Raw genomic sequence first — 26,838 nt, 5'->3', positions numbered from 1 at the left:
TCTGACAATACGAACTTGCCTTAAGGTACAACTGTACGTTTTCAGTAAACATGTACACCCTAAATGCAATACCTTGAGGTTAATGAACATTATTTATACACATTCTGACTTTTTTTTACTGTTCATGATATGTCCACCAAGGGGCACACATCATTTACATAAACACCATTTGCATAGCTCACATAATGTTTTAAATAAAATTGCTCCGAAGACACTATAATTACCTTTGAAGGCACCGTATAGGGCTAAGGGCATTTAGCAATATTCATTCTTGTTAACTGTATGTCATTGTACTCGTGAAACATTTTTCTGAGCAAGCATTTTTGTTGATTGAACAGCTTCATCTTGGGCATTGAATAGTGAGCCACTGTGAGTATGGCAGTGAACATGGCTAGGTAACAAATCATACTAAAGTTTATGAGCACAGAAGTGTTACCGCAGGAGGTGATACATGCGTCATGTGATTTTGACTTAATAGTTCAGCAGAAACCCGCTAGGTGGAGAGAAGTAATTAAATGGAAAATGAGACATCCACCCAATTGTAGAAATTAATGTGATTTTATGCCCACATATTTTGCAGCTTAGCAAGCTGTCTGCATTTGCTGCAGTGAGTAGTGTCGTAGAACTGTGGGATTCACTGTGTGTTCTCACTTACACTTTATTTATTTCTTTTAATTCTCGTGCAGTGCGAAGGAATGACTAAACCATGGCATCGGTGGGCACAGCACTTCCGGAGGAGACGCGGTGGGCCATCTTTCGAGCAACGGTGTTTATCAGCAATATAATTACCATGGAGCAGCCCACACGCACTGTCTACATCAACAGATAACTACAAATGAACTCTTCTTTTTATGCCCCTCCTTAGTTGTCATTTAGTTCCCTCCTTCCTTTGTTTCCATTTTTAATTCTTGCCCATTGGTGGCTTGGTTTACTCTGCAAACCTTCAGTTCCTTCTCAAACCTGCCTCTGGAGGCCTTGCTTCTTGCACTGTTTGTGTACATATCTCATTCTGCCAAAGTGCTTATATAGGATTCAGTGCTTTAAAGGCGTTTTTTTTTTTTTTTTTTCTTTGTTTAAGCTTGAACACTTTTAAGTACTTGTGTACCGGAGACAAGTTTATTGCTAAAGGACATCAGCATGAAATGTGTGATAGTTGAAGCAACTTGTCCGAGCAAACCTCTTTGACACCAACGCTTTCACATGGGTCAACTTTGTCAACAAAAGAAGGAGGCCTACTGAACACAGCAGAAGTAAATTGAGGAAAACCATTGTGAGCAAAGTAAACATTTTGCCCCTTGTCCTTGGGGATATAGTGTTGTGAAGTGTAGGCTGGGACACAAGTCAGCAAAAAAAGAAGGAAAAGGGGCACACAAAAAGAGAGAGAGGCGTCGCCGATGGCCGACGCCGTGCGCAAGTACTTCTGCCCACGCCTGCTAGACTACATCGTCGTGTCTGGGGTCCGCCAGCCCAACCGGAATCTGCCCGTCCAGCCACCAGAGCTGCTGCGACGGTACCCCACCGAAGATCATGCAGACTTCCCGCTTCCGACAGACGTGGTGTTCTTCTGCCAGCCCGAGGGGTGCCTCCTGGTTGGGCCCAGGCGCACAAGCCTCCGAGAGTCGACGCCCTTTGTCTTTGCACTCACCGAGAAAGACACAAGTCGAGTGCGGTATGGAATTTGTGTCAACTTCTTCCGGCCTTTCGACCGGGCAGCACTGCACACTCAGAGGTCGTCGTCTGTCGAGAGTGGTGACGGAGGTGGCGTGCCTGAGTACCAAGGTGGACGGCCCATCCCAGCGCCCCGGGCCCGGCGACGCAAGCGCCTGTCAAGCCACTCGCTCGTGTCGCTGTGCATCATTAGCCACCACCCGTTCTTCTCGACATTCCGCGAGTGCCTTTTTGCGCTACGCAAGCTGGTCGACTCATCGCATGAGCGCCTGCTGCTTGGCTCAAGGATGGCCAACCGGTTACCCAGCAGGTATGATGGGCTGGTGGGATTTAACGAGCCAGATTTGCAAGCCCGCTCCTATTGGGCTGGTTGCGTTTAAGCTACTGTGTCGGACTTGAAATGGAGCCCCTCGTAAAGATGTGGACGTTGCTTACTTACTCTGGTACATCATTGTGGTTCTTTGCACTAAATGTATCACTGAAGGCAACACAAACACTGGAAAAAAGAAGGGCAAACTATTGCTGTGTGTGCCTTTGTGATAGCATGTTCTTATGGTCTATTTCTTTTTCTGAGTTTATGATGTTATGCTTCCACTCCCATGCTGGACACACTCACTATGTCATGCTACAACTTACATTGAAATAGTTGTTAGCAGCTTCTAGCATCATAGGCCTCTCATTTTACATATTCAACATGATGACTATGTTAGCTTTTCTCTTTGTCATTATAATTGCACGGTTATCTAAGAGCTGTTTAAACACCAGCTGCATGTGAAGTTGCATTCGAACCAATGGCAGACAACTTTTGTTTCACTTACCGCCAGGGCTGAGTTGTTCCTTCTAAGCACAGCTCGCCAAGAGCTTGCACCTTGAAGGGCCCTTCACCAGGTTTGGCCATTTTGAACTGACAAGCGCAGTGCATACAATGCGTGCTAATTATCGTGCTTCCAAAGTATTACACCGCTGCATGCCGCGAAACCAGCTGAAATTTAAAACCAAACACCCTGTGGCCTTCTCCTCACGGGCACCGTGCTCCCAGCCGGAAAGTCGACGACAGTCGCGCAAGTGCTCCTACGTAGTTCAGCGTGCTGTGATGTCACTCACAGTGGCACGTGAGTTTGAGAATTATTCAAGGCAACAGCAGTTATTTGTTTGATCTCTTGCTTCAATAGACGAATTAAAGTTTAGAGAAATAATAAAACCTACAAACCGAATGTCGACGTGTCTTTGCTTTACTTCGTACCGTAGCAAGAGAGATGTACTTCCGTTTCATCTGCTTGTTCCCATGTCGTGCAGTTGCGCGCGCAGAGAGCAAAACTATGTCATTTTCTACCGTGTTCCAGCGTACAATCATGCTCTGTGATCTGCTTGCGGATCATGTAGCACTGACTTATACTGCAAGTCAGGTGTTCTCATGCACAGCGCACAAAATCCTGCACATCGCTAAATGAGACAATCGTAACAGCTTCTGCACAAGACAGTCAGTGGAAGTATGTCGTGCAAACAAGAAAGTGAGAAAAAAGAAAAAAAGAAAAAGAAGGTGGGCCCTCGATCCTCCAACTCCGGTATGGGAGAAGGCAGGGAATGAATTTTGCTTGCGGAGGCTAGACGGGGGCAAGTGGAGGGAGTGTCTATGTTGGCGGTGATGCTTGCCTCCTGAAATCATTGGTTTGCAGCACTGAAATATTTCTATCGCAGCTATTAATAAACCATTCTGAAAAATTCTTGAGGTAGAACACTCTGGTACTAATAAGTTTTGTGAATGAATGAATGAACACTCTCTAGAGGGAATGTAACAACTTCCAGCGTATAACCAAAATTTGCTATGTGGCCTGGTGAAGGGCCCTTTAAAGGGGCCCTGAACCACACTGAAGTGGAGAAATGCATCAGAAGTTAAAATAGGATATTTCAGAAATGCTTTGCTGCAAAAAGTACTTCAATGTGTGCCGCAGAAGCAGGGTTATTGGCAATCAAACACCCCCTTAGCGATGCTTCCGCTCCTGCTTCACTGCCTTGCACTGCGAAGGCTACGGTGGAGCTGGGCATGCCCAATGCTCCGCCTACTGAACGTCACCGTGGCGCGCAGTTCAAATTTGATTTAGGATGTTCACGTAGACACCACTACTTACGATTTTGGTGTCTACGGCTCGCCAAACGTAAGCCAAACGCAGTTGTTCTCAGCAAGCAGTCTTCCCCAGTGTCACACACACAGCATTAAGAACCATGATGATGCACCACAATATAACCTAGTCTATGATTTTGTTGAGTTTTGATGTTCCTGGTACTTAAGACAACCATAATAGGGTGCTTCCATGAAAGTGCATTATGAAGGGTAATATTTTCAGTTGATCGCTTCCAGATATGTCAACATCATTGTGTGCCAATTGGCTGGGCTTGTGGTGATAATGAACAGTGCTTATAAGTGGCCACTTTTCATGTAAGGATTTTCATGTTGCACACTTGTCAAGTGCATTGAAAAAGTGGGCCCCAGGAAAGCATCTTGTTGCTGAATGCCTGTTGCTAAACTGAGTCATTGAACAGGATCATGTCACTAGAAAGTGGAATGATTGCTTGGTGTGTTGATGAATAAAACAACTATGGCATCACTTGAAGAGACAGTGCCATAAGGAATGGGTGCAAAGTATAGTCTTGAGTGTTATATCATTGTACACATCATATGATATATTGTGCATTCATTCTGAGTAGCTGTATCTGTATGTGACCTCTGCCTTTTGGCACTGCAGTTGCCCTACTGTCATGTTAACGATGCAGGCAAGTTTTTGTTTTTGTTGTAGCCTGACAACATCGGCATAGTTCGGCGAATTTTTCTTTGATATTGTTTCTATTTTTTGCAGAGACAGTGTGTGGAATGTCTTCTTAGGCCGTGTCTCTGAAGGGTACTCAAGTGCCGTCCTCCACGAAGTGAGAGAAATTGAAACATGGATGTTGAAGCTGCTGAGTGCACCTGTTCCTGTGCCTGGCAAGACACGTGTGGAGGTCTGTTCTTTGCATTTGCATTTGCCATTTTGAGAGATTGAAACTAAAAAACGGAACATGGCTTTTTATGTTTTGATATTACAAGTTCAGATGACTGAGTGATAGAAATGCTTTCCATGCAACACCTCCCAAAAATCATGAATTGAACCAAGTGAAGGTTTCGTTTGGATCTGTAGCAGTCTTTCAACCCTGATTTTATAAAAGTAGGTTAACATTAGTTCATCTGGACTCGATGAAATGGTGAACACTTTTTCTTTGCAAATGTGGCACTTACTCACAATACATTTGACTCGCAATGGCAGGCTTTCTTGGGCCATGGGGAAGCTCTTTGCTGGAAATAACATGTAAATACTCAGAGTCTTGAAAGCTGATCTCACTGCAAACTGCTTGCCACTGTTGCTAGGTTTGCTTATGTTGCACTAATCTCAGCCTTTAGATCAAAGGTAAGCTGGTGCATATCTCCTAGTAGCAAGGCAGGTGCGTGCAGGAAAAGACTGCTAGTAGGCAGATATCACTGTGCTAAAATATTGCCTGGAGAATGGGCAACAGCACTGTAGCAGCATTGTTTTTTTGAAGTCCAGTGAATCTGACATTAAGTTTTTGCAAATGTTCCAACTTGCAATCCGCCTTTTTCATTTTCCTGTGCTGCCCTCTGCCGCACGCCACCGGAAACGTTTTGGAAGGGTGCCAGGGCTTTCGCCGGTTGATTTGTGAACCTGCGCCCTTGTTGAGTGCGCATCGGTTTTGCATTTCGTCAATCACGAATAATTATTAATGGCTTCTGCGGGGCAGCATGTCGTTCCTGGAAGCTATGTAGCACTCACCAACTATATACATATAGGGTGAGCAGGCGTGTGTGCGCTGTTTTGTTTATAGTGTGGCCGATAAAGGCACGCTGAGTTCCCTCTGCCGGTAGGGCTGCTTTGGTGTTTGTTGTCGCTGACTCCTGCACTTGCACCTCGCTTTTTTTTTTTTTCAATTCTTTTTGCACAAGTCTTTAGACATTTTGCATAAATAAGAAGTTTTCGAGCGCGCAGCCTTGCGCGTCAGATTTAGCAAAGCGGTGCACTTGTTTAGATCGACATCTACAGCCACAGATCGCTGTTAGCGTCAAAAATTGGGGAAAAGGTGCATCGCTGATATGACAAAAAAAAATGTCAAAACGTCGAATAAAACACACATACCTGCTCATATGAGCCGCGTTATTCCACTGTGCGACGAGCCAGTATGAGCGCCTGAGCTACTCAACAGCGACTGTGATCCAGTTGCAATAAATACAGTATCGGGCTGTTAATTTATTACTGATTCTCGCTTTTCTTTAACTTCATCATACTTAGTTTTCGCGTGCCATAAAGCATTATTACAGAAAGTTGTGCTCACATAAGCGCTTATTTAAAGGCTGTGTTGTTCTCCCGCAAAAACGTGGATGCCATCGCCGACACAGTTGGTATATAACTGAGCAAGGCGGCTGTTTATGCTGCTGTACGGAATGTACCGTCTCTTGTTTCGCGTTTGACTCAGAGATAAACAGTACATCTCAGGAATTAAGAAATGTGTCCGCATACCAACACGTACAAACCTACCCATCTACATTGCCAATACGAGTGGCAGCCTACGGGAACGGTGACATACAGATGTTGGCACAGCCGTTCGGCACAGCGCTGTGTCGCCGCTCGCAGCCTATTGTGTACGCGCCGTGCGAAGCGCAGAGTAGTTTATTTCAAATCGCTAAGGCCAGAACTGAACTATAAAAGCAGTTTCCTTCGTCCTAGCTTGCTTACTTTTCAGTACAGGTCCACCGGTAGCGGGTGCACGAACTCAACGGCACCAGGCCTAACCTTCGCTGAACAGGATCAACATTGCCTCAAACTTCATGTGAACGGCTTGAGAGGGTTGAAGCTTGCGGATTTCAACCTTTCAACTTCGTAGGCATGTTTTGACTCGCTTTGAGCGCGATTTATATATACCAATGAAGGCGTTGCGGCTATCGCGTTATCGGTTCAACGGCCTATCGCACGGGGTTCGGTCGAACGATGGTAGGCACGGTGATTTTATCAGTGCCGTCGACAAGAAAGCCCGTCGCAGTGCCAAAGCCAGTCTTACGCTACGCACGCTTTCAGTACCGCATCGCCGTCGAGCTACCAGTGGAGTATCGCGGTACACGGCACGAGTTGGCAATAGCACGCGTCCGAGCATTTTTTTTTTTTTTTTTTTCTTCGGGGGACGTTTCCCCGAGATGGGGCCGCACAGCTCTGCGCGCGACCCTTCCAAAACGTTTCGCGACTAATCCGCCAGGACAGGGCGCATGCGCCGTCAGGCCGTGAAAAAGGTGGATTGGGCCAGTATTCCATTAGCTAGCCCCTTTGGTGCTGGTGTTAGTTTTTGTGTTAGGTCTGACATGCTAATAGCTAGACCTTGTTTTGTAGTGTTGAAATCATTCATGCAAGGCATTCCACTCTATGTATGTTGTATGACCATGTTGTCTTCCTATGTTTTGCCTTTGTGCAGGTTGCCATTTTACCTAGACGCGTGGAGCAGCCTCTGATCTTTGCACTTCCCGACCACACTCGTTTCTCCTTGGTTGATTTTCCGCTACACCTTCCGTTGGAGCTTCTTGGGGTGGACACATGCATAAAAGTGCTCACCTGCATTGTCCTAGAACACAAGGTGTGCATTCTCTCCTTTTGATCCAAGTGTGTTCTGCATGCAGGTCTCCTGTGTCATTCTGTCATATATGAGGTCTGTTCCAAAAGCTCATGCAGTGACTTAGCAGAAAGTGGGAGAGTGTGTAGTAGCACTGCTCTTTCACTCTCTTCACTTTAAAAGGACCCGATTGACCTCTAGTACGAGCCGGACTGCTTTATGACTGGGCAGAATTTTATGCATGCATTTTTTAGTGCAATCCATTTTTAGTTTTTGTCGAACTGTAGATCGATGAGCAGACAGAACAAAGGATCAATATCAAATTTCTTGTGAAATTGAGCAAGAATGGTTCAGCATTTTCGGGAAGGTCATGAAGCCTTCAAGGACAGTGCAAGAACCAGGGCACCCCTCCACTTCGTGTCGAAATGAAAATCTTGACGGTGTGCATTTTCTTGTGCTCAGTGACTGCTGATTAACTGTTAGAATAATATCAGAAGCACATGAATTGGAAATGTTATTCATTCACTGGATCTGACTAGAAATTTGGAAATGAAAAAGGTTTGCGCCAAAAAAGTGCTGAAACGGAATTCCGACTACTGAGGAAAATTAGCGACAGAAGGAATGTTGCATTGGTTCGAAAGCTTCAAAGGACAGCGATGAATTCTTGCAAACGGTTGTAACAAGCTGAAGTTGCAGAGCTAGGAGTGGAAAAAGAAAGATGAGCCAAGGCCAAAAAACAGCAAAGAACAATGCAATAATCAAAGTCATGTTGATTGTGTTTTTTTACTGCCATGGAACTGTGCACCATAAATTTGTACCTGCAGGTCAAACTGTCGATGTCGCTTTCTACATGAAGGTCCTGAAGCGTCTAACAGACGTGTGTGCTGCATGTAACCAAATTTGTCGAAAGAGGGGCACTGGATTGTGCACCATGATAATAACCCTGTGCCCTCTGCATGGATAGTGCGGGAGTTTTTGGCACGTAACTTCATCGCTGTGCTTGGACACCCTTCCTAATACATGGTCAGATTTGTGCCCATGTGACTTTTTTTCCCCCATATGGCAAACTGGTGCTCTGGGCGCAGCATTTTATGGATGTGAGGACAATTCAAAAGGAAACAACATTGTTGCTGAAGCGCTTAACAGAAGGACTTCCAAGGGTGCTTCCGGCAGTAGAAGAGGTGGAACCAGTGTATTGCGTCTAATGGTTGTGTCTTGAAGGTGACCACATTGATTTATCTGAAAGTTCGTGCGATGAAATTTTAAATGTACTGCACAAATTTGGGTACAGACCTTGTATGAGCAATGGAACTGATGTCACCTCATAAACAAATCTGAAGGAGTGGAGATGTGAAGGAATGAAAGGGCACCATTGAGATTTTGTTCAAGCAGAGCTTGTAGCTAGCCATATTTTGCTAACTATTCACACATTCTTTCTTTTCCATTATTTCACACTGCATATCTTACACTGCATGAGTTGTATAATCTCTGACATATGATCTTGTGCTGTCTGTGGAAGCTTTCTCTGAAACACATTACAGTGGAACTGTCACTGTTGCACATGTTAGAGCTACTGGGATAGTTTAATTTGAGGCATTCAGTGAGCATTTACAAATGTAGTGTGATGGACTCTTGAGGGCTGGCAACAAAAGAATATGATGACAAGTTGAACTAAGCATAAAGTAACCATATAGCTGTAGGCCCAAAACACAAACACAATACTTTAGCATGGTGCGATAGGTGTTCTGCTCCAGTGATATGCAGTGATGTGGCACCACTTGCACATGTGCTTGTACACTCTACAAAAGTTTACAGACAACAGGATCTGAAAAAATATATTTCATTTCCAAGCAGTTTGTGACCGCAGCCATTAAAACTGTACAAGCTATGTTGTTTTTTATACGTTTACTAGCCCAGATACCAAATACCAAATACCAGGCTGCATTTCGAGGCTGCAGAAGTTGTGGGGTCTCACACATGCTCTTGGGACAAAGGAACGACAACACAGTAGTGCAAACAATCAAAAGGGCATTTATTGCACCTTTCATACACTAATGCACACTAGCCGAATTACAAGCAATAGAACATTCACATGGGCGCCCGACAAATCAAGTAAGTCCGACTCACCGCGACCCAATAGCGAGCGAATATGTTCGCCCCATGCTATGACACCATCGCCTAGTCGCTCACGTGTACGGTCACGCGAACGGTGGCGCGTTCGAACGATCCGTGTTCGTCCATACCGGTGCCCCGCTCCGAGCCACGCGAGACATCTCGCGATGCGTGGATCGGCGCACGCACGGGACGTCCGCGTCGCTCACCGATCCCAACCCCAAGAGAAAGCGCTTTCGACCTTTTTCTCCCAAGTCACCCTGCCGTTCGGTGGCGTTAGCATCGCGACACTCGCGCCATCTCTCGCAATGTGCCGCAACCACCACGATCGCTGCCGGCACTTAGCCACGCGGTGAAGCCGGATTACAGGAGACGCGCGAGAGTCGCGCATCCCCACAAAGTAAAACAGATTTTTCTCAGATTCCACTGTCTGTAATCTTTTGCGGCTGATTGTACGTCTGTGTTACATCATCATGGTAATGGGTCACTTATCAAGCTATGCTAAAGACTAATAATGTGGCCATAGTGCAGTGCCCTGAGGGACAAGGTGCCTGTGCACTGAGGCAGCTAATTTTATACAGTTACTTAGAAGGGTACCGTGAAGCAGTAAACACGCGAAGCAGAGTTGGAAGTTGGCGCTTGTGCTTGTCTGTTGTCTTGTTTACTGCTTTGTGCTATATGCCGCTGCAACAGATATGATTTATACAGTGAGTCTGTGTGGGTGTGCCCAAGGTGATAAATTGTGCCACTAAAGCACTTTGCACTGTTGTGCCGTAACATGCATGAGAGCCTCTATTTTCCCCGAAAATTTGAGAGGTTGACTTTACTGTAAGAGCACAGCTGTCTGCGGGTTAAGCTTACCACATATATTTTCTTGCAGCTCGTACTTCAGTCACGTGATTACAATGCGCTCTCCATGAGCGTAATGGCCTTTGTCACAATGATCTACCCCTTGGAGTACATGTTTCCTGTGATCCCACTTTTACCTACGTGCATGGCATCTGCAGAACAGGTGAGCAGACTCTCTCACGACAAAGATACTATTGATCACCGCTTACCGAAAAGCACACTTTAACGTTAAGAACAGACCATACATCTGTAGCTCATTTTCTGCTCGAAAGTGGCTAGCATTCGGGCTATAGCTGCATTGGTTCTTCGACTATTTGTCATAGTTATAGGTCCAAAAGCTTTGCTTGTCTTGCATCATATAATTTCAGGAAGCAAAAGAAACTGCCAGTAAATCTTCTGCATTCTGATGGCTCACAGCGCAGATACTAGCCACAAGGTTTTTTTTGCTATCAGAAATTCATAGAATGAGAATGAATATCTGGTCACAATATGAACATATTTGCATGAACACACTGACAAGGAGAAGCTCTGATGACTGAGAAAGTAATTTTAAAGCATTATAAATATGACATGAACTAGAGAAGCATAATGCAGTCATAGCTGGGTGCACAAATAGGATCTGTTGTCTGTTGCAGCGTTCTGTGCCAGTGCGAGACCACTTGTGCGTGCCCCAGTACCTCTGTGTGAGAGCATCATACTAACTTATTGGCCATTGGACATTGCTATGATGTTCTGTCTGGACTTGTGATGCACTTCTCACAGGGGCCAAGTGTGCACTTGCTAGGGCCAATTCAAGTTTAAAAAATGAGACTTTGCCTATGCAAACTAGAATTGTGGGTCAAATCATTGAACCACTTAGTGCCTTCACCTCCTTGCCCTTTCATTGGGCTTTGTTTTTGGTTCAACAAATATGGTCAGCATGTGGAATCTGTTATTATTTTGTCTTATAAGCTGTCTGTCTATGGACATTGCCTGATACTTTAACCATAGAATATATAACATTTGTCTTGAATGCCCAAATTTATGTATACTAAACTGGATACACTTGAAATTTCTGTATGTTTTTCTAGCATCCTTATTTTTTTCTCCGAAATGTCAATAACCACGCGCATTCCTTAAGCTGGTCATTAAGATTGAAACTGTCATTTCAAAATAAGTAACATTTGGTAACAGCTATTGTACAGGGAGAAAGAAAGTAACTTTATTGCCTTAGAGATAAGTCTGGTTTGACAATCTTGCAAAGCACTACAAATGTGTGTCCTTCTTGTGCTGTTGTTGAGAGAACTTATTGCCGTTTTTCTCAATCTCTCCAGCTCTTACTGGCCCCAACACCATTCATTATCGGTGTGCCGGCCACGTTCTTCAAGCTTAAGCGGTCCTTCTGCCTGCCGGATGATGTCTGGCTGGTCGATCTGGATTCCAACAGTGTGCTCAAACCGCCAGGTGTGGAGGATCTTCCCCCGTTGCCCGACCCTGAGGGCAGCCATCTTTCTTACCACCTTAAGCAGGTCTGCATCTCTGTCGATATTTTAAAAAACTTTTATTGCAAGGGGCTATGAAGACAAAAATTGATGATGAAAGTTTCCATTTTTTTTATGCAGCTTGCCTTGTGGCATAGATGTGAATTTAAATAAAAGCATGGAGGCCACTCTCATGTAGAAGTTTCAATAGCAAATTACACTGCCATAAAATTCCGAGCAAGCGCCCCCACCCATGCAAGAACCCCTCCTAACTTCACTGCTAATTTCAAATTTCTGTGCCGTTCCAATAGTAATAGAATAGCATTATGTAATATAGATTGACTAGCTTCTGTAACGGGGGATTTGACGCCACATTTAATGAATGCACTAAACTGTGACAAGTCATGGTGTGTTATTGCAGTCAGGGCAGTCCAGTAATGTCTTTTGTTGTTTTGATTATTTATAAATGTAAAATGTTGGACAGGAACACATCACGGGTCCCTTGCGAAAGGGAAAAATTTTCATCCACCCTGCAATTTTTTTTTGTTTTTCTCTCTTTTTTGCTTTGGGATTAACTACCATATTTTTCGGTGTATAAGACGCGTTTCTTTCCTGAATTTTTCGTCGGTGCGTCTTATAGAGCGGTGCGACTTATGTACGTTGTTTTCTTTGTTTTTTTTTTTTTTTTTTCCGGAAAAACTTCCGTCAAAATCGGATTCGATGTTATGGCTACGTGAAGCGAGCTCATTGACTTAATTGCTACGCGTGTTCTGTGCGCGCTATCGAGTTGCCAGGTTCTTCTTGAGATTGAGTTCCGGAGCGACGAGCGAGAAAGACGGAGCAGCAATGCAAGCGGCGGCAGGCTGACCGCGAGTCAACCGACCCCGAAGTCGTCGCATCTGTGAATCGCTGTCAAGATACGGCGCGCACCTCTGCGAATACTACGCAGTTGCTACCAGAGCACAAACCGCCCCCCCTCTCCCCCGCGCTGCCTTACCGCTTTCCTCCCTTGTGCGCGATTCAGCTCACCGGCACACGCTTTCACTCGCACAGCATACAGCGCGCAGGGACGATGTTATCACCCTTGGACTTTATACAGAACATCGCGGCAACCACGACGGCAGAAATGCGCCTGGAGGGGAAATATACAGCACCCATTCGCTTGCACGTGACCCGCGTTCACGGAGTGAAATGTCACTGTAATTTTTTTAAATCGCTTACTAAACGAACAGGTGTGTCTTATACACCGGTGCGACTTATATACATTTTTTTTTTTTCGGACAAACTGCCGTTTTCATGGGGTGCGTCTTATACAAAGGTGCGACCTATTAACTGGAAAATACGGTAGTTTGTGGCCTTGTGCACTTGAAGTGCAGGAACACTTAATGCAGTAGAATGTCGGCAAATTGAAATTGCTTAAATTGAAATGCCTGTTAAACAGAACAACAGCCTCTGTATTGGTTGGTTTTGTGTTTGGATAATGCAAAAAAACTCTTGGTATTCGGAACCGAAATTATTGCAACTCTCAGTAAACAGACTAACAGGAGCAAGCTCTAAAGTATTTTCTTTTTTCAGAAAAAGCCAAAGTCTGATATTTATTTTGCGACACCTGTCTCCTACGCAGAAAGCCATCCTTAAAAAGCAGTGGCAAAGGCTTGTCGAGTAAAAAGTAAAGCAAGCAAAAATTTGATATTTAATGTACAGCATACGCAGTCCGGACAGCTTGGCGGCTCCGCCACGCGTCCCCATAGATGGCTGAAATAAGGACTGCAATTTTGAACACATAACAGCGTGCCATTCGATAATTTGGACTTAATCAGCACGACCTCGTGCTAATTCAGTCACCGAGTTGAACAGTAAGAGCGATGTTCTTGCTTTGGTACGTCACCAGTGCCTCCTCTAAATAAAAACTAGCAAAGCCTAGTCAATCCAGAAGTCACCTACTGTGCTCAAACCACAGGAAAAACTGGCTGATACATTTACTTCTTTATTCTTAACATGTCGAACAGTGTTTAAGAGGGTGTATGACACATATTGATACCCTCTGCACGTCTCTCTCAGTAAATGGAACTCCTATTGATTGAATCATGTTTCTCGCTTCCTTGAGGTTCCGTTCTCCAAGATTCTTCTGTATAGCAAGTCAGTTCTGCAGGAATTCGGAGGTGGAGGAAGCTTCAATATGTTGAAGCCAGTCATAGGATGCAAAGTGTATAAGTGACACAAATTCTGGCCTTCACAGGACCTAAAGGGTCAATTCTGCATGCCTTCATTTTTCCTGATGTGAATTGCGACATGTTTGAATGGACTAATTGCAACTTGCCATGTTTTTATGCTATAGTAAAGAATGGAAATTCCAAGTGTATATTCGACCCCACCCCATTTATTTTCTAGGCGCTTGCCTCCATGAGCATCAATCCGCAGCCGATCAAGAATCTCGACCGGGTCCCACCACCGAGGCCTTCAATAGGGGGAGCCCCTGCAGACAAGCCTGATGCACCTGCACCTCTCTCCGGATTCAACCCTTTCATTTATGGCAACGACGTTGACTCTGTGGACGTGGCCACGCGAATAGCCATGGTAAGTAGCTGCTCTACTGATTAACCACAAAGAAACTACGCAGACTTGCTCCTTGTTGCGATCTATTCATTGTTTTGTTGTGGGAGCTCGGCTTCAGTATGCAGTAGAACCTCGCTGATACGTTCCCGCTTAATACGATTTCCCGGCTCCTACGTTCACAATCGCGAAAAATAAACATAACTCCATAGAGGACTGTGTTAATACGTTCCGGTTAATACTGTCACGAGCGGCGATCCTGTGGTCGGTGCTTGGACGATGACGACGACGACGGGTGGTTTTTCTGGTGTGCACGCGCTCCCCTGAACGATTGCTGCAGCGTTGTGCGCCTTACCCTGTAAATATATCCATTCTATATATATTCTCCCCGTAACATCTTTGGTGGAGGTGCGGGGTACGCTCGCTACAACACCGGGAACTGGATCTTCGCAGCGGACGGCGCGTTGCTGCCACCACAATGACCGACCAAGCGACCCAGTGTGACCAAGACCCGTCACCGGTCATTCTCTTGCACCCTCGTGATCCCGGGACATTCAACGGCACCAGCGGCGTCGACGTCGATGCATGGCTGGCAATGTATGAGCGCGTCAGCCGCACTAACAAGTGGGACCCGACCATAATGCTGGCGAATCTCATCTTCTATTTGCGGGGCACTGCGCTACTCTGGTTCGAGACGCATGAGGCAGATCTGACGAGTTGGGACGTCTGTAAGCAGAAATTACGCGATCTATTTGGGAGACCTATCGCACGACAACTAGCGGCCAAGCAGGAGCTCGCAGTTCGTGCTCAGACGTCTACGGAGCCGTACATCTCGTATATTCAGGACGTGTTGTCTCTGTGCAACAAGGTCGACAAGGACATGCCTGAAGTGGACAAAGTGGGCCACGTACTGAAAGGCATAGCCGACGACGCATTCAATCTGCTACTGTGTAAGAACTGCTCAACGGTGGAGTCGGTCATCGCTGAATGTCGTCGTTTTGAGCTGGCCAAAAGTCAACGTATCACTCACCGCTTCGACCGACTTCCTAATACGGCTGCCACGTCCTCCTGCGAAGGTTTAGCCACGCTTCGGCAAGCGCAAGCTCCAGAAAACGTCACCAGGATCGTCCGTCGAGAACTCGAGGCCATGGCACCCGTTACACCTCATGACGGTATGCAAAGCAACAACCTGGCTCCGATTTCGCTAATTCAGGCCGTGGTTCGCCAAGAGGTCGCGAATATGGGCATTTTACCCACCTTTGATAACGGTCATACTGCTACCAACCCGGTCGCCCCTGTCGTCGCTGCTGCAAGACCGAACACGACCTTCAGGCCACGTTATCGAAATCCAGCCGATTGGCGCACACCTGATGACCGGCCCATCTGCTTCACGTGCTCTCGGATTGGACACATCGCCCGCCATTGCCGCAGCCGCTGGCCCACGTCCTATCGCCCAAACACTTACAATCGCCCGGACCATGCACCATATGCCCCGTCGTTCCGTCCTGAGGCCTCAAGTGCTGAACGTCCTCCTAGGGAAAACCCGATCAGCCGCTCACCATCGCCCCAGCGCCGTCAGTCCCGCTCGCCCCAACCTCGCCGCTCTCGGTCTCCCTTTGGCCGCCTCTCGGAAAACTAGCCAGTGCAGCCCCCGGAGGTGACGCTGCATTTACGACCCGGCCTGAAAATCCTCTGATTGTCCCTTATACCCGATGCAACCTTCTTGAAGTTCTGGTTGATGGTGTGGCAGTTACCGCTCTTGTTGATACCGGCGCACAAATTTCTGTAATGAGCTCGAGCCTCCGGCGCCGCCTCCAGAAAGTCCTGACGCCCGCGACTTCACCTACCGTCCGAGTAGCCGACGGGAGTACACCTGCCGTACTTGGAATGTGCACTGCACGCATCACTATTTCTGGTCGCCACACATCTGTTCTTTTTGCTGTTCTAGAACAGTGCCCCCATGACCTCATCTTGGGAATCGACTTTCTGTCCACTCACGCTGCCCTTATCGACTGCTCCGCGGGCCTTCTCCGGCTAGAACTTCCTTCGTGCCCCGACAACGTTGATGCCGGCCCACCCCGGCTACGCTCCGTCGAGTTTCTTCGACTGCCTCCGCAAGCCGCAATATACGTCCAGCTGTCAGCCTTTCCGCCCCTACCCGACGGCGACTACGTTGCCTGCCCTATTCCTGAGGTCGCCCTGACACGCAACGTCGCGCTACCCTATACGGTGGTGACAGTTAGAAACAACGGCACCGCCTTTCCCATCCTCAATTTTGGCTACTCGACGCAAGTTCTTCCTCGCGGTATATCACTCGCTCATCTGACCCCATTGGCCGGCCACACGGTTTCTGCCTTGACCACAGAACCTCCACCGGATTTTTCACCGCCGTCATCGCAGTCAGGTTCGTCCTGCGACCACTTCGCCCGCATGATATCAGGAGACCTCGCTCCGGCACAGTCCGCTGCCCTTCGCCGCGTGCTGGTTTCCTACCAGGATATCTTTGACTTTGGCGACCGTCCTTTGGGCCAGACTTCCGTCGTCACCCACCGCATTCATACCGGCGATGCGAGTCCTATTCACCGACGGCCTTACCGTGTGTCAGCTCCGGAGCGTGCTGTCATCCAACAGGAAGTGGAGAAAATGCTGGGCAAAGGCATAATTGAACCCTCATGCAGTCCTTGGGCCTCTCCCGTCGTACTCGTGAAAAAGAAGGACAATAGCTGGAGATTCTGTGTAGACTACCGCCACCTTAACCAGATTACCAAGAAGGATGTGTATCCTCTCCCGCGTATTGATGACGCGCTGGACTGCTTGCACGGCGCCAGATATTTCTCTTCCATCGACCTGCGCTCAGGATACTGGCAAATCGCTGTGGACGACCAAGACCGCGAGAAGACCGCCTTCGTGACTCCTGATGGCCTCTATCAATTTAAAGTGATGCCTTTTGGCCTATGTAACGCCCCTGCTACTTTCGAGCGCATGATGGACTCTCTTCTTCGAGGCATCAAGTGGTCCATATGCCTTTGCTACCTGGACGATGTTATAGTTTTTTCGACTACGTTTGAGAGCCATCTCTCTCGCCTGTCCACCGTCCTTGATGTTTTTCGCCGCGCTCGTCTTCAGCTTAACTCGTCGAAATGTCGCTTTGGGCACCGTCAAATCTGCGTTCTCGGCCACCTTGTTGACGCTGCAGGCGTGCAGCCAGACCCTGACAAAGTCCGCGCGGTTAGTCAGTTCCCTACTCCACGGTCGGCCAAGGATGTCCGTAGTTTTCTTGGCCTGTGTTCATACTTCCGTCGTTTTGTCCAGAACTTCGCGGAAGTGGCCCGCCCTCTAACTGGCCTACTCAAGAAGGACGTCGTTTTCACTTGGGGTCGTGACCAAGCGGACGCCTTTTCATCGCTCGTTGCCATCCTAACGAACTCACCTGTTCTAGCACATTTCGACCCGTCAGCCAGCACGAACGTTCGTACCGACGCCAGTGGCCACGGTATAGGCGCCGTCCTTGCACAACAGCAGCACGGCCTCCACCGCGTGGTCGCCTATGCAAGCCGCCTTCTGTCGCCATCGGAGCAAAATTACTCTATCACAGAACGCGAGTGCTTAGCACTCGTCTGGGCCATCGCAAAATTCCGTCCGTACCTGTATGGCAGGCACTTTTCAGTTATTACAGACCACCATGCGCTTTGCTGGCTCTCCTCGCTCAAGGATCCCACTGGTCGCCTTGGCCGTTGGGCACTCCGCTTACAAGAGTACTCATTTTCTGTTTTCTACAAATCTGGACGGCTTCACCAAGACGCTGACTGCTTGTCACGATACCCGGTCGATCCCCCTGATACACTGGAAGATGAATCTGACACCTTTGTTCTGGCCATTACAGACTTCGCCCACATAGCTGACGAACAGCGCCGCGACTCATCTTTGCGGCCTATTATAGACGGTCTCAACTCGCCACACCCTGACCCTTCCCTACGGATGTTTGCGCTCCACAATGACACCTTACACCGCTACAACGCCCGGCCTGACGGCGCTGAGCTCTTGCTTGTTGTCCCCGCGCATCTTCGCTCTACTGTTTTGCGCCAGCTTCACGATGCACCGACGGCCGGACACCTAGGCGTGTCACGCACGTATGATCGCATCCGTAGGCGCTTCTTTTGGCCTGGTCTCTACCGTTCTGTGCGACAGTACGTTGCGGCTTGTGACCACTGCCAGCGACGCAAGACTCCTGCCCTACTGCCTGCTGGCAGCCTTCAGCCCCTCGACATCCCTGATGAACCATTTTTCCGGGTGGGACTCGATCTTCTAGGGCCTTTTCCCATGTCAACCACTGGCAATAGATGGGTTGCAGTTGCTACTGACTACGCAACGCGGTACGCTGTTACACGAGCACTTCCCACCAGCTGTGCTACTGATGTAGCCGATTTCCTTCTTCACGACGTCATCCTGCGCCACGGTGCTCCTCGTCAGTTAATCACGGACCGCGGCCGCTGCTTCCTGTCTAAAGTGGTCGACGACATTCTTCGTTCTTGCAAGACCAATCACAAGTTCACCACTGCGTACCATCCACAGACAATCGGCCTTACTGAACGCCTCAACCGTACTCTCACAGATATGCTTGCTATGTACGTGTCTGAGGACCACCGAGACTGGGACATTAACTTGCCTTTTGTGACCTTCGCCTACAACTCTTCTCGTCACGACACAGCTGGCTATTCACCTTTTTATCTACTGTTTGGCTACAACCCACCATTACCTATGGACACCATACTTCATGCTCACGCAGACACATCCTCTGCCTATGCTCGTGATGCTCTTGCCCGTGCTGACATCGCCCGTCAGGTTGCCCGCGATCGCTTGTCGGCTTCACAGGTCAAACAAAAATGTCTCTATGACAGCCTACACCGGGAGGTGAACTTCCCTCCAGGATCGCTCGTCTTGCTGTGGTTCCCGTCACGTCGCGTTGGCCTATGCGAAAAACTTCTCTCCCGTTATGCTGGCCCTTACCGCGTCGTACGCAAAGTCACTAATGTGACCTATGAAATCGCTCCGCTAAATCCTACGTCGGCCTCTGCAACAATCGCGAGTGACATAGTCCATCTCTCGCGTCTAAAACCGTACCACTCTCAGCCCGGGCCCTAATTGCACCGGGACGGTGCTTCTGCCGCCGGCGGGTAATGTCACGAGCGGCGATCCTGTGGTCGGTGCTTGGACGATGACGACGACGACGCGTGGTTTTTCTGGTGTGCACGCGCTCCCTTGAACGATTGCTGCAGCGTTGTGCGCCTTACCCTGTAAATATATCCATTCTATATATATTCTCCCCGTAACAATACGTTCCCGGAAAATACGATTATTCGGCAGCAACGTTCAGCCTTGGGGCAAACTGTGGTCGTATGATACGTTCTGCAGTGAAAAATTATCATTCAGGTGTGCAAAAAATGTCACAGTTTCGCCCTAAGGGCGAAGCAATGAATGCGATAGCAACACAGCAATGTCATACGAAGTAAGGTGAGCGACTTTGGTAGCAATATGAATTGTAGTAAACATGAGCTGATTAAGTAAGCAGGTGTGCTGCGGCGTAAGTAGACCGACATGACGAGAGACTCGATGACCACGAGAAGGCGCGTGTGAAACGGTGGTGTTGATGAGAAGCGCTTCCCGTGGGCAGCGCGTGCGAAGGGACACATCTGTAGCGCTGCACTGCCGATCCGGGCAGCATTGTATGTGTAGCGTGCGTTGGAAAATGTGGCCCGACTATTACTAACTGAATGAACAAGCGTGGTGTGAGCGCGCACAAACAAACATGAATAGCTCACACTGAATGACTGCAGACAACGACCGTCAAAACTCTGGCAGCAAGCGGATACGCCGCAGCGGCGAACGTACGTGCGGTCTATCGCTTCAACGGAAACTGAGCATATAAAGGTCAGAGCCGTGTGGAGATAAGAGACGGTGCGAGCGAGCGACGATCGCGGTTGTTGGCAGCGTAGAAGTGCGCCCCCCCCCCCCCCCCCCCCCGCTCCCTCCGGCGCTGGCTTACCGCTTCCTTGCTTGCGCGTGGGAGAGATAAGAGACTGTGCGGACGAGCGACGAGCGCGGTTGTTGGCAGAGAAGTGCCCCCCCCCCCCCCCCTGCTTCCTCCGGCGCTGGCTTTCCGCTTCCTTGCTTGCGCGTGGGAGATTGAGTGCGTTCGCTCTCCGTGATAGCGCGCGTCCCCGCACGCTTCCGCTGGGGCATACGGCGCGCGGCGAATATTTTATCTATACGGAACCTCACGGCGACGGCGACGCCGACGGCAGAAATCCGGTTGAAGTGTCCATATAATTGCTATCGCAATAAAAGACCACTCTCGTGTGCTTGTAAAGCGCTAAGCGGCAGACAGCAGCCGCGCGGCTTCTCTGCAGTGCTCAATCCCCCCCCCCCCCCTCCGCGACTTCTCTGCATTGCTCGTTCGCCCGAAGTGACAAAGCTCGGCAGCAGCGGCGAGCGAATTGACCTGTGCGCTGCCTCGCTTCAACGCGAACTACTAAGCGGTGAAAACAAGCGGACGCCGCGCACAGCGCTACGACTCGCCGAGATCGTAGCGGAGGTGGGGGCGGACGGGGCCTGAAGACGGCGGCGAGAACGAAGACTTGCGCCCACCGGCTACCTTCGCCGAAGCCCTTGCTGGCCTGGAAGCCTTACAAAGCTTCTTTCGCACGAAAGACAACGAAAATGCGGACAAGGGTCTGCAATGTGCATAAAGGGAGTTATTCCTGCCCAAGGGTGTGACGCACCAGCAGAAAATACTGTCGAATATCGATAATTCGAACTCGAAGGGGCCCAAAAATTTGTTTGAATTAAAAGGACTTATTTTTGACGTATTTGTGCACCATAGCGCTGCGTACGAATGGTGCGAGTCATGAAATATCGCGGCGCGCAGGCACATAGCGAGCGAGGGCCACGAAACTGCCCACGCCGACCAACGCTCGCATCCCGATAGCGCCTCTTCCTCTTCACAACCACAATCTCTCTCTCTCTCGCATCCTGATAACGGCAGTGAACGAAACTTCAGGGAGCGGGCCGCGCCGGCACAGTGATGCGCGCGCGCGGAGACCATCGAAGGTGAGGGAGGAGGGCGGCAGGGAAGTGCATTTGTCCTCGGCAACCCCATCGCTTCATTGGCTCCCCTCGCCCTCCCTCTGAACTCCCTCGTAGCTCCCTCACCTTCGACTGTCTCCATGCGCCCGCTCCCCAAAGTTTTGTTTTCTGCCGTTGAAGCGAGCGTTGGCCGGATGGGCAGTTTTATTGGCCGGACTGAGCCTCCGCGTTGCGTCTCTCTGCACCGCAGCCACAGCGTTGGCTGAGACGTCAGCACGTACACGCGTGTTCCGGCGCAACGCAGAAACGGGGACCTTGCCATTTGAGAGAGTAAATTTTCACCGCGGTAATTTTTTTTCTTTCTTTTTTATTTCTCCACGCGGCGTTGAGGGGTCTCTCCTAAGCTTTTGCTTTATGGCGGTGTCGGAGCATTGCCAGTCGGAGGCGCCACCACGTGATTTGGCGTGCTGCTGAGAGCATTGTCGGTGCACGGTCATGCTCAAATTAAGCATCGCAAATGCTTTAGCATTCGAATTACCGAGTGTTCTCGCCCATTGGAATACACATAACTTTGACAGGACCACACCGTCAGTTTGAATTAACGAGATTCGACTGTAACTATGTTTTGCAAGAAATAAATGTTTTCTGCCCTTGCACCTCAATATGGGCTTGTCAGCTTCAATTTTTACTGGATTCGGATTGTACGTTTTCCCGGATAGTACGTTTATTTTTTGAAAACGTATCAAAGAGGTTCTACTGTATGGTGCTGGCATTTCTGCACATTAACACTTTGGAAGCTGTGCCTAAATAAAAGGGTGGACATGGCTAAAAGGTGGTGGAAACTTCAGAGATAAGTAAATTGGGAAGCTCACCGAACTGGCACACTTTGTCACACTTACATACAGTGTGGTCCACTGCTTAAGGGAACACATTTTTCTATCTGGAAAGTGTGGAAGCACCCAGATTTCAAGCAGACAACTGGTGGTTGATGGCCCTAGCACCTTTCTTCACTCTTGTACAGTGCATTGACATATCATCAGCTGGCACTTGCAGCTTGTAGTGCCAGCCATGTGAGAGCAGCACATTGGTGTGCCCCTGGAGTGGGCATGGCATATAACCCTTGTGCATAATCGTCTTTAGTTGTTACAATCAGTGGCATTCAGTGTCTTAAACCTGCACTTGTGGGATGTGAGAAATGCTACCATGTATAGATCAAGGTTACTTTATGTGTATGATTATGGCGTGAAACTTTCTTGCGGGATTTTCGTAATTGCACCATATTCAGTGTTGCAGATGTGCCACACTTTTCTTGCTTGACATTTGGATATGAGGGAAGTGTTTGCTGACACTCTGCCTCCTCTTGTACAGGTGCGCTTCTTCAATTCTGTGGGAGTTCTTGCACACTTCATGGAACACACGCGGACGCTACGCCTCTACCCTCGTCCCGTTGTTGCCTTCCAAGTGAACACCTTTTTGCACTCACGTACAAAGCAGTCTCATTTTTTGCGCAAGTTTGTTAGGACGCAGGTGAGTCCTACCTTTGTTTTGACCTCGTGGGTTGCTTTATTCTTTGCACACTTTGAGCTGCCTGCAAGCTCTCTTTGTACGAGCTGCAGTGTCATGAAAGCCTAATTCCATCTGCACTCCAGCATGTGCCATCTGGTGGAATAAATGAGGACTTAACGATGCCTTTTATGTAGCCTTAAATATTTACAGAGGGTGGGTCTGCATTTCGAATGTTGTGCCTCGATCAAAAGTTCCTTGGCCACTCAAGGTTGACGAGAATTGATTTTGGGCTGTTTAGCAGCATGACATGTATTAGACTCCAGTAACCCAGAGTTCTGAAAGTCAAGAATGACAGTCTATTTGATATTCCATGGCTTCACACTGCCAAAAGTATGTAAGGAGTCCTGCCACAGATCGCAAAAGACAGTGTGTTTACACACACAGTGGGCTGGGAACTTTTCACCTAGGCCGTACATTCGTGCTGTGGCGGTACAGAGGTCCTGCTAGGGGCTCAACTGCTCGCGTCCAGCATAATCAGGAACTGCTCTCAGTGCTATGGGAAAATTAACGGGAGTCTGAAAAGGCCGCACTATATCCGGTCGTTACGTTATAAGTGGTCTATAGCTGTAGTAAAAATTCTTGTAGCAACTGTTCTCTCTTCCTTTTCCTGCATGGATCAATAGCAGTGCAATACATGTCTATTCCAACATGTCTGCAAGAGTGGTTAGTGCAAACCAACGCTGTGGCTTTATGCCATTTTTAGTTAACATGTTGTAAGTATGCCTAGAACAGTTTTAAAAAGCCTTGGTAGTTTGGTGGATCCTCTTGTTTGAATCTTGTTGCGCTGTCCAGGGCCAGTATGCAACAACTCTTGCCCTTGCTTTTTTCTTTTTTTTCTTTTAATCTTAAAATGTCAATTCAGTTTTACTCCAACCATGTTACAGCACTGTTTCCAAGTGCATAGTCAGTAAGCATAAAATTTTGCTCTGCTAATGTGCAGCAATAGCTCCATTGTCTGGTGCTTTGGCCATACAAAAATGAAATCATGTGCGCACAGGAAAGGAAATGCTTTATTGCTATAACTTCTTCGTTTTGTTTCAGGCTGTTGAATTTTATGCTGAGTGGTCTCTTTGCCCAACCAATGTGGCTTTCCTTCGTGTACATACAGGTAGGCACATTTTTATTCTTTTTCTTAAGTCCAAAGGGGTAATTGTCACAAAAGAGAAGTTGGAGAAAAATTTTTCCCAGTATATTTGTCTTTACTTTACGATTTGCTTTGTGGAAGCATGGTATGTACTTGTTTACAAAATCACGACATAACTTCCGAAGAAGCAGGCCTTGCAACTTCTATGGTTGTGCAATAACATACCTTATTGTATGGGATGCTGAAATAATTGAATAATAGGAGAACTAACTGTTGGTCTTGTTGGTCTTGCAAAACTGTTGAGGGGAATTAGGGCTAAACAAGATGCACAAATAGAAAGGCGTTGGTACAGGAGTGGTCATGTTTGTTAGCCTTTTCAATGTGTGTGCGCCTTGTCTAGCATTACTAGTCTCCTAGTAATTTTGCTATCATCACAGTCATGGTCTGCTATAGTTGTGCCTGCATTGTTTCTGTGGGTCGTTTATAAGGTAACCTGACTAAAAAAAAACTTGTGCTCTCTGCCACACTTTCCAACACTCTAAGAACAGTTGCACCCTTTGGGGTGCATTTTTGCCACACAACAATAATCGTCATCTGTCTTGCTTGCGTTTCCTATCTTGAAAACTCTGCACTTGCTACTTTCCTGTCGAGAACGCTGTGTCAGGCTGATAACGCTCTTGTCGTTCGTGACCGAGAAGTGCCGGGCGCACAGCGTTAAAGAAAGGAAAGCCATGCAAGTCAGATGACGATTATTGTTCTGTGGCAAAAATACGCCCCAAAGGGTGCAACTGTTTTTAGAGTGAAGCAGGCCACTAACCATGGCAAACAACTTAGTAACACGTGCAAACTTGTCGTAAAAGTAGGGAACCTCGTAAACAGAACATAATGGACTACAAATGAATTTACCTTGTACTGTTAAGTCCCATCTTATGGTGTTCGCTGTTTTTATGTGACAGACCCAAAAGATGTCTCTATTACCAGGTGGCTGCTGATCTAGTCAGTGTCAATTGTTTACAGACTGAGGCATCTAGGAAAACGTATTTCCGAGCAATAACCATAGTTACTAAAACCATCTAATGCTGTGTTGTTTGCATATACAGTTAGACCTTACAACAAAGTAATTTTGGCTCCCCCTTCAACTTTGTTATAGCGAGGATTTACTGTAGTAGTACAAGATAAACATCTGAATATGCCACGCTGCATAAATAGTCAACTTCCTCTCAAATCACGCAGTCTGTAAACTTTTTGATGTGGACTGTACAAACTGTATACACAAGCAAGGTTTTATTGGCATTAATATACTCACACTCTGGCCTTGGAGCATCAATTAATAGTCGCCTTTCTTTACCACACATTCACAGGTGTGTTTGACCCTGCCGTGATAGGGGATAAGGCAAAGTGGTACAGCCACCAGTTAGAACCCATTCAGTTCGAGGTGTGGTCGGAAAATTGCACGCTCAACATCGACATGGCTTCCATAGGTCAAGCCGACGAAGCAAGCACGGGTGAGTGTTTATGTTTTTAAGCACTGTTTTCTTGTGGGATCTGTTATTTCTTGTATATGTTGAATGAGAGGACATGCATATTGATGGTGTGTTGCATGGGTAGCTTAAGTAATGTATTTTCTTTCATTGTATTGGGGATGCTTTAGTGGAATTTGCATGCTTGTGGAATAGAAGTCTGGGCGCAGGAATCCTTGGGGCAACATGCATGATTCAACAATTTTGGTGACGCATTTAATACTGTAGGTGGAATGTCCAGAATTGTGCCTTACAGTATCAGGGGGCATCTTTTAATGGAATTAGTATTCTTTGCCTAATTCAGGCACTTTAAGTATCCATCCATCGACCCATCCATCCATCCATCCGCCCATCCACCCGGCCGTGCATGCGTCCATCCGTCCTCTTAAGCTGACCCAGTGGCCTAAGTTGTCTACCAGCTTGGGCTGCTAGGTAAGTGCGCGTGGTTGCAGTGCTGTCATGGTCATTCCATCATCGTCATTCCAGGTTTGTCATCCGATCCTCGTCATAGCCTCTTTGTCATGCCATCATCATCATGCATTTGTCATGCATTCGTTGTCACACTGCCATCGTGATGTCGTCGTGGTCGTTCAATTGTTGTCATTCCATCTTCATTATCAGACTCTCACAACGCCGTCATCGTCACGCATTCTACTCGCACCAGCGTCCGAAGTTGTGTAATAGCTTGGACCAATAGGCCACACCCTCATAGTCATTCCATTGTCGTAATTTTAACTTCTTCGTCTGACTCTCGTCATGCCATTATCGTCACACAGTCGTCATCACACCACCTTTGACTTTCCATCAATGCCAATCCTTCGTCATTCTATTGTAATCATACTGTCGTCATTCAATTGTGATAATGCCACCTTGTCACGCAGTCACCATTGCGTCGTCGTCAGACATTCGCTATCATGCATCCATTGTCAGACAGTTGTCTTCATGCCATCTTGGTCGTGTCATCGTCATCATTTTAGCTTTGTCATCTTACTCTTCTCATGCTGTCGTTGTTATCCCAGTGTCCTCTTACCATTGTCATGCAATCATTGTCATTTTGTCGTTGTCGCGCTGTCATTATTATACCATCGTTGTCCTTTAAGAATCAACGGCTCATTTTCGTCATGCCATCGTCGTTATATAGTGTTTGTTGTTCCTTCAACGTCATTTCTTCTTTGCCTTTCTATCTTCGTCACTGCGTCAGCGTCATACAGTCGTCGTCATGCCGCCATGCTCATGGACAACCTTGGCAAGCAAGTGCCATAGGCTGTGGGGTCTCACACGTGCTCTTGAGACAAAGGAACGA

At 47.6% G+C, this 26,838-nt stretch overlaps 1 protein-coding gene across 5 annotated transcripts in view; it reads left to right on the top strand.

The window, feature by feature from the left end:
• LOC119450197 (MAP kinase-activating death domain protein-like) overlaps positions 1 to 26,838 on the top strand; it is a 133,177-nt gene that overhangs the window by 7,678 nt on the left and 98,661 nt on the right. For all 5 annotated transcript variants that reach the window (XR_007466387.1, XM_049665699.1, XM_049665700.1 and 2 more), the window contains exons 2-10: positions 687 to 1,978; positions 4,524 to 4,665; positions 7,174 to 7,332; positions 10,301 to 10,432; positions 11,583 to 11,777; positions 14,121 to 14,306; positions 22,734 to 22,892; positions 23,973 to 24,039; positions 25,377 to 25,520. Coding sequence is in view for 4 of the 5 variants with exons in the window: in XM_049665699.1 (XP_049521656.1) it covers positions 1,395 to 1,978; positions 4,524 to 4,665; positions 7,174 to 7,332; positions 10,301 to 10,432; positions 11,583 to 11,777; positions 14,121 to 14,306; positions 22,734 to 22,892; positions 23,973 to 24,039; positions 25,377 to 25,520 (1,768 nt within the window). In the remaining variant the exon portion in view is untranslated. The remainder of the gene's footprint in view (positions 1 to 686; positions 1,979 to 4,523; positions 4,666 to 7,173; positions 7,333 to 10,300; positions 10,433 to 11,582; positions 11,778 to 14,120; positions 14,307 to 22,733; positions 22,893 to 23,972; positions 24,040 to 25,376; positions 25,521 to 26,838) is intronic.

This window comes from Dermacentor silvarum, chromosome 4, assembly GCF_013339745.2.
Source record: "Dermacentor silvarum isolate Dsil-2018 chromosome 4, BIME_Dsil_1.4, whole genome shotgun sequence".
In the NCBI taxonomy this organism is placed as follows: Eukaryota; Metazoa; Arthropoda; class Arachnida; order Ixodida; family Ixodidae; genus Dermacentor; species Dermacentor silvarum.
This window is presented reverse-complemented; position numbering and strand designations above follow the sequence as displayed.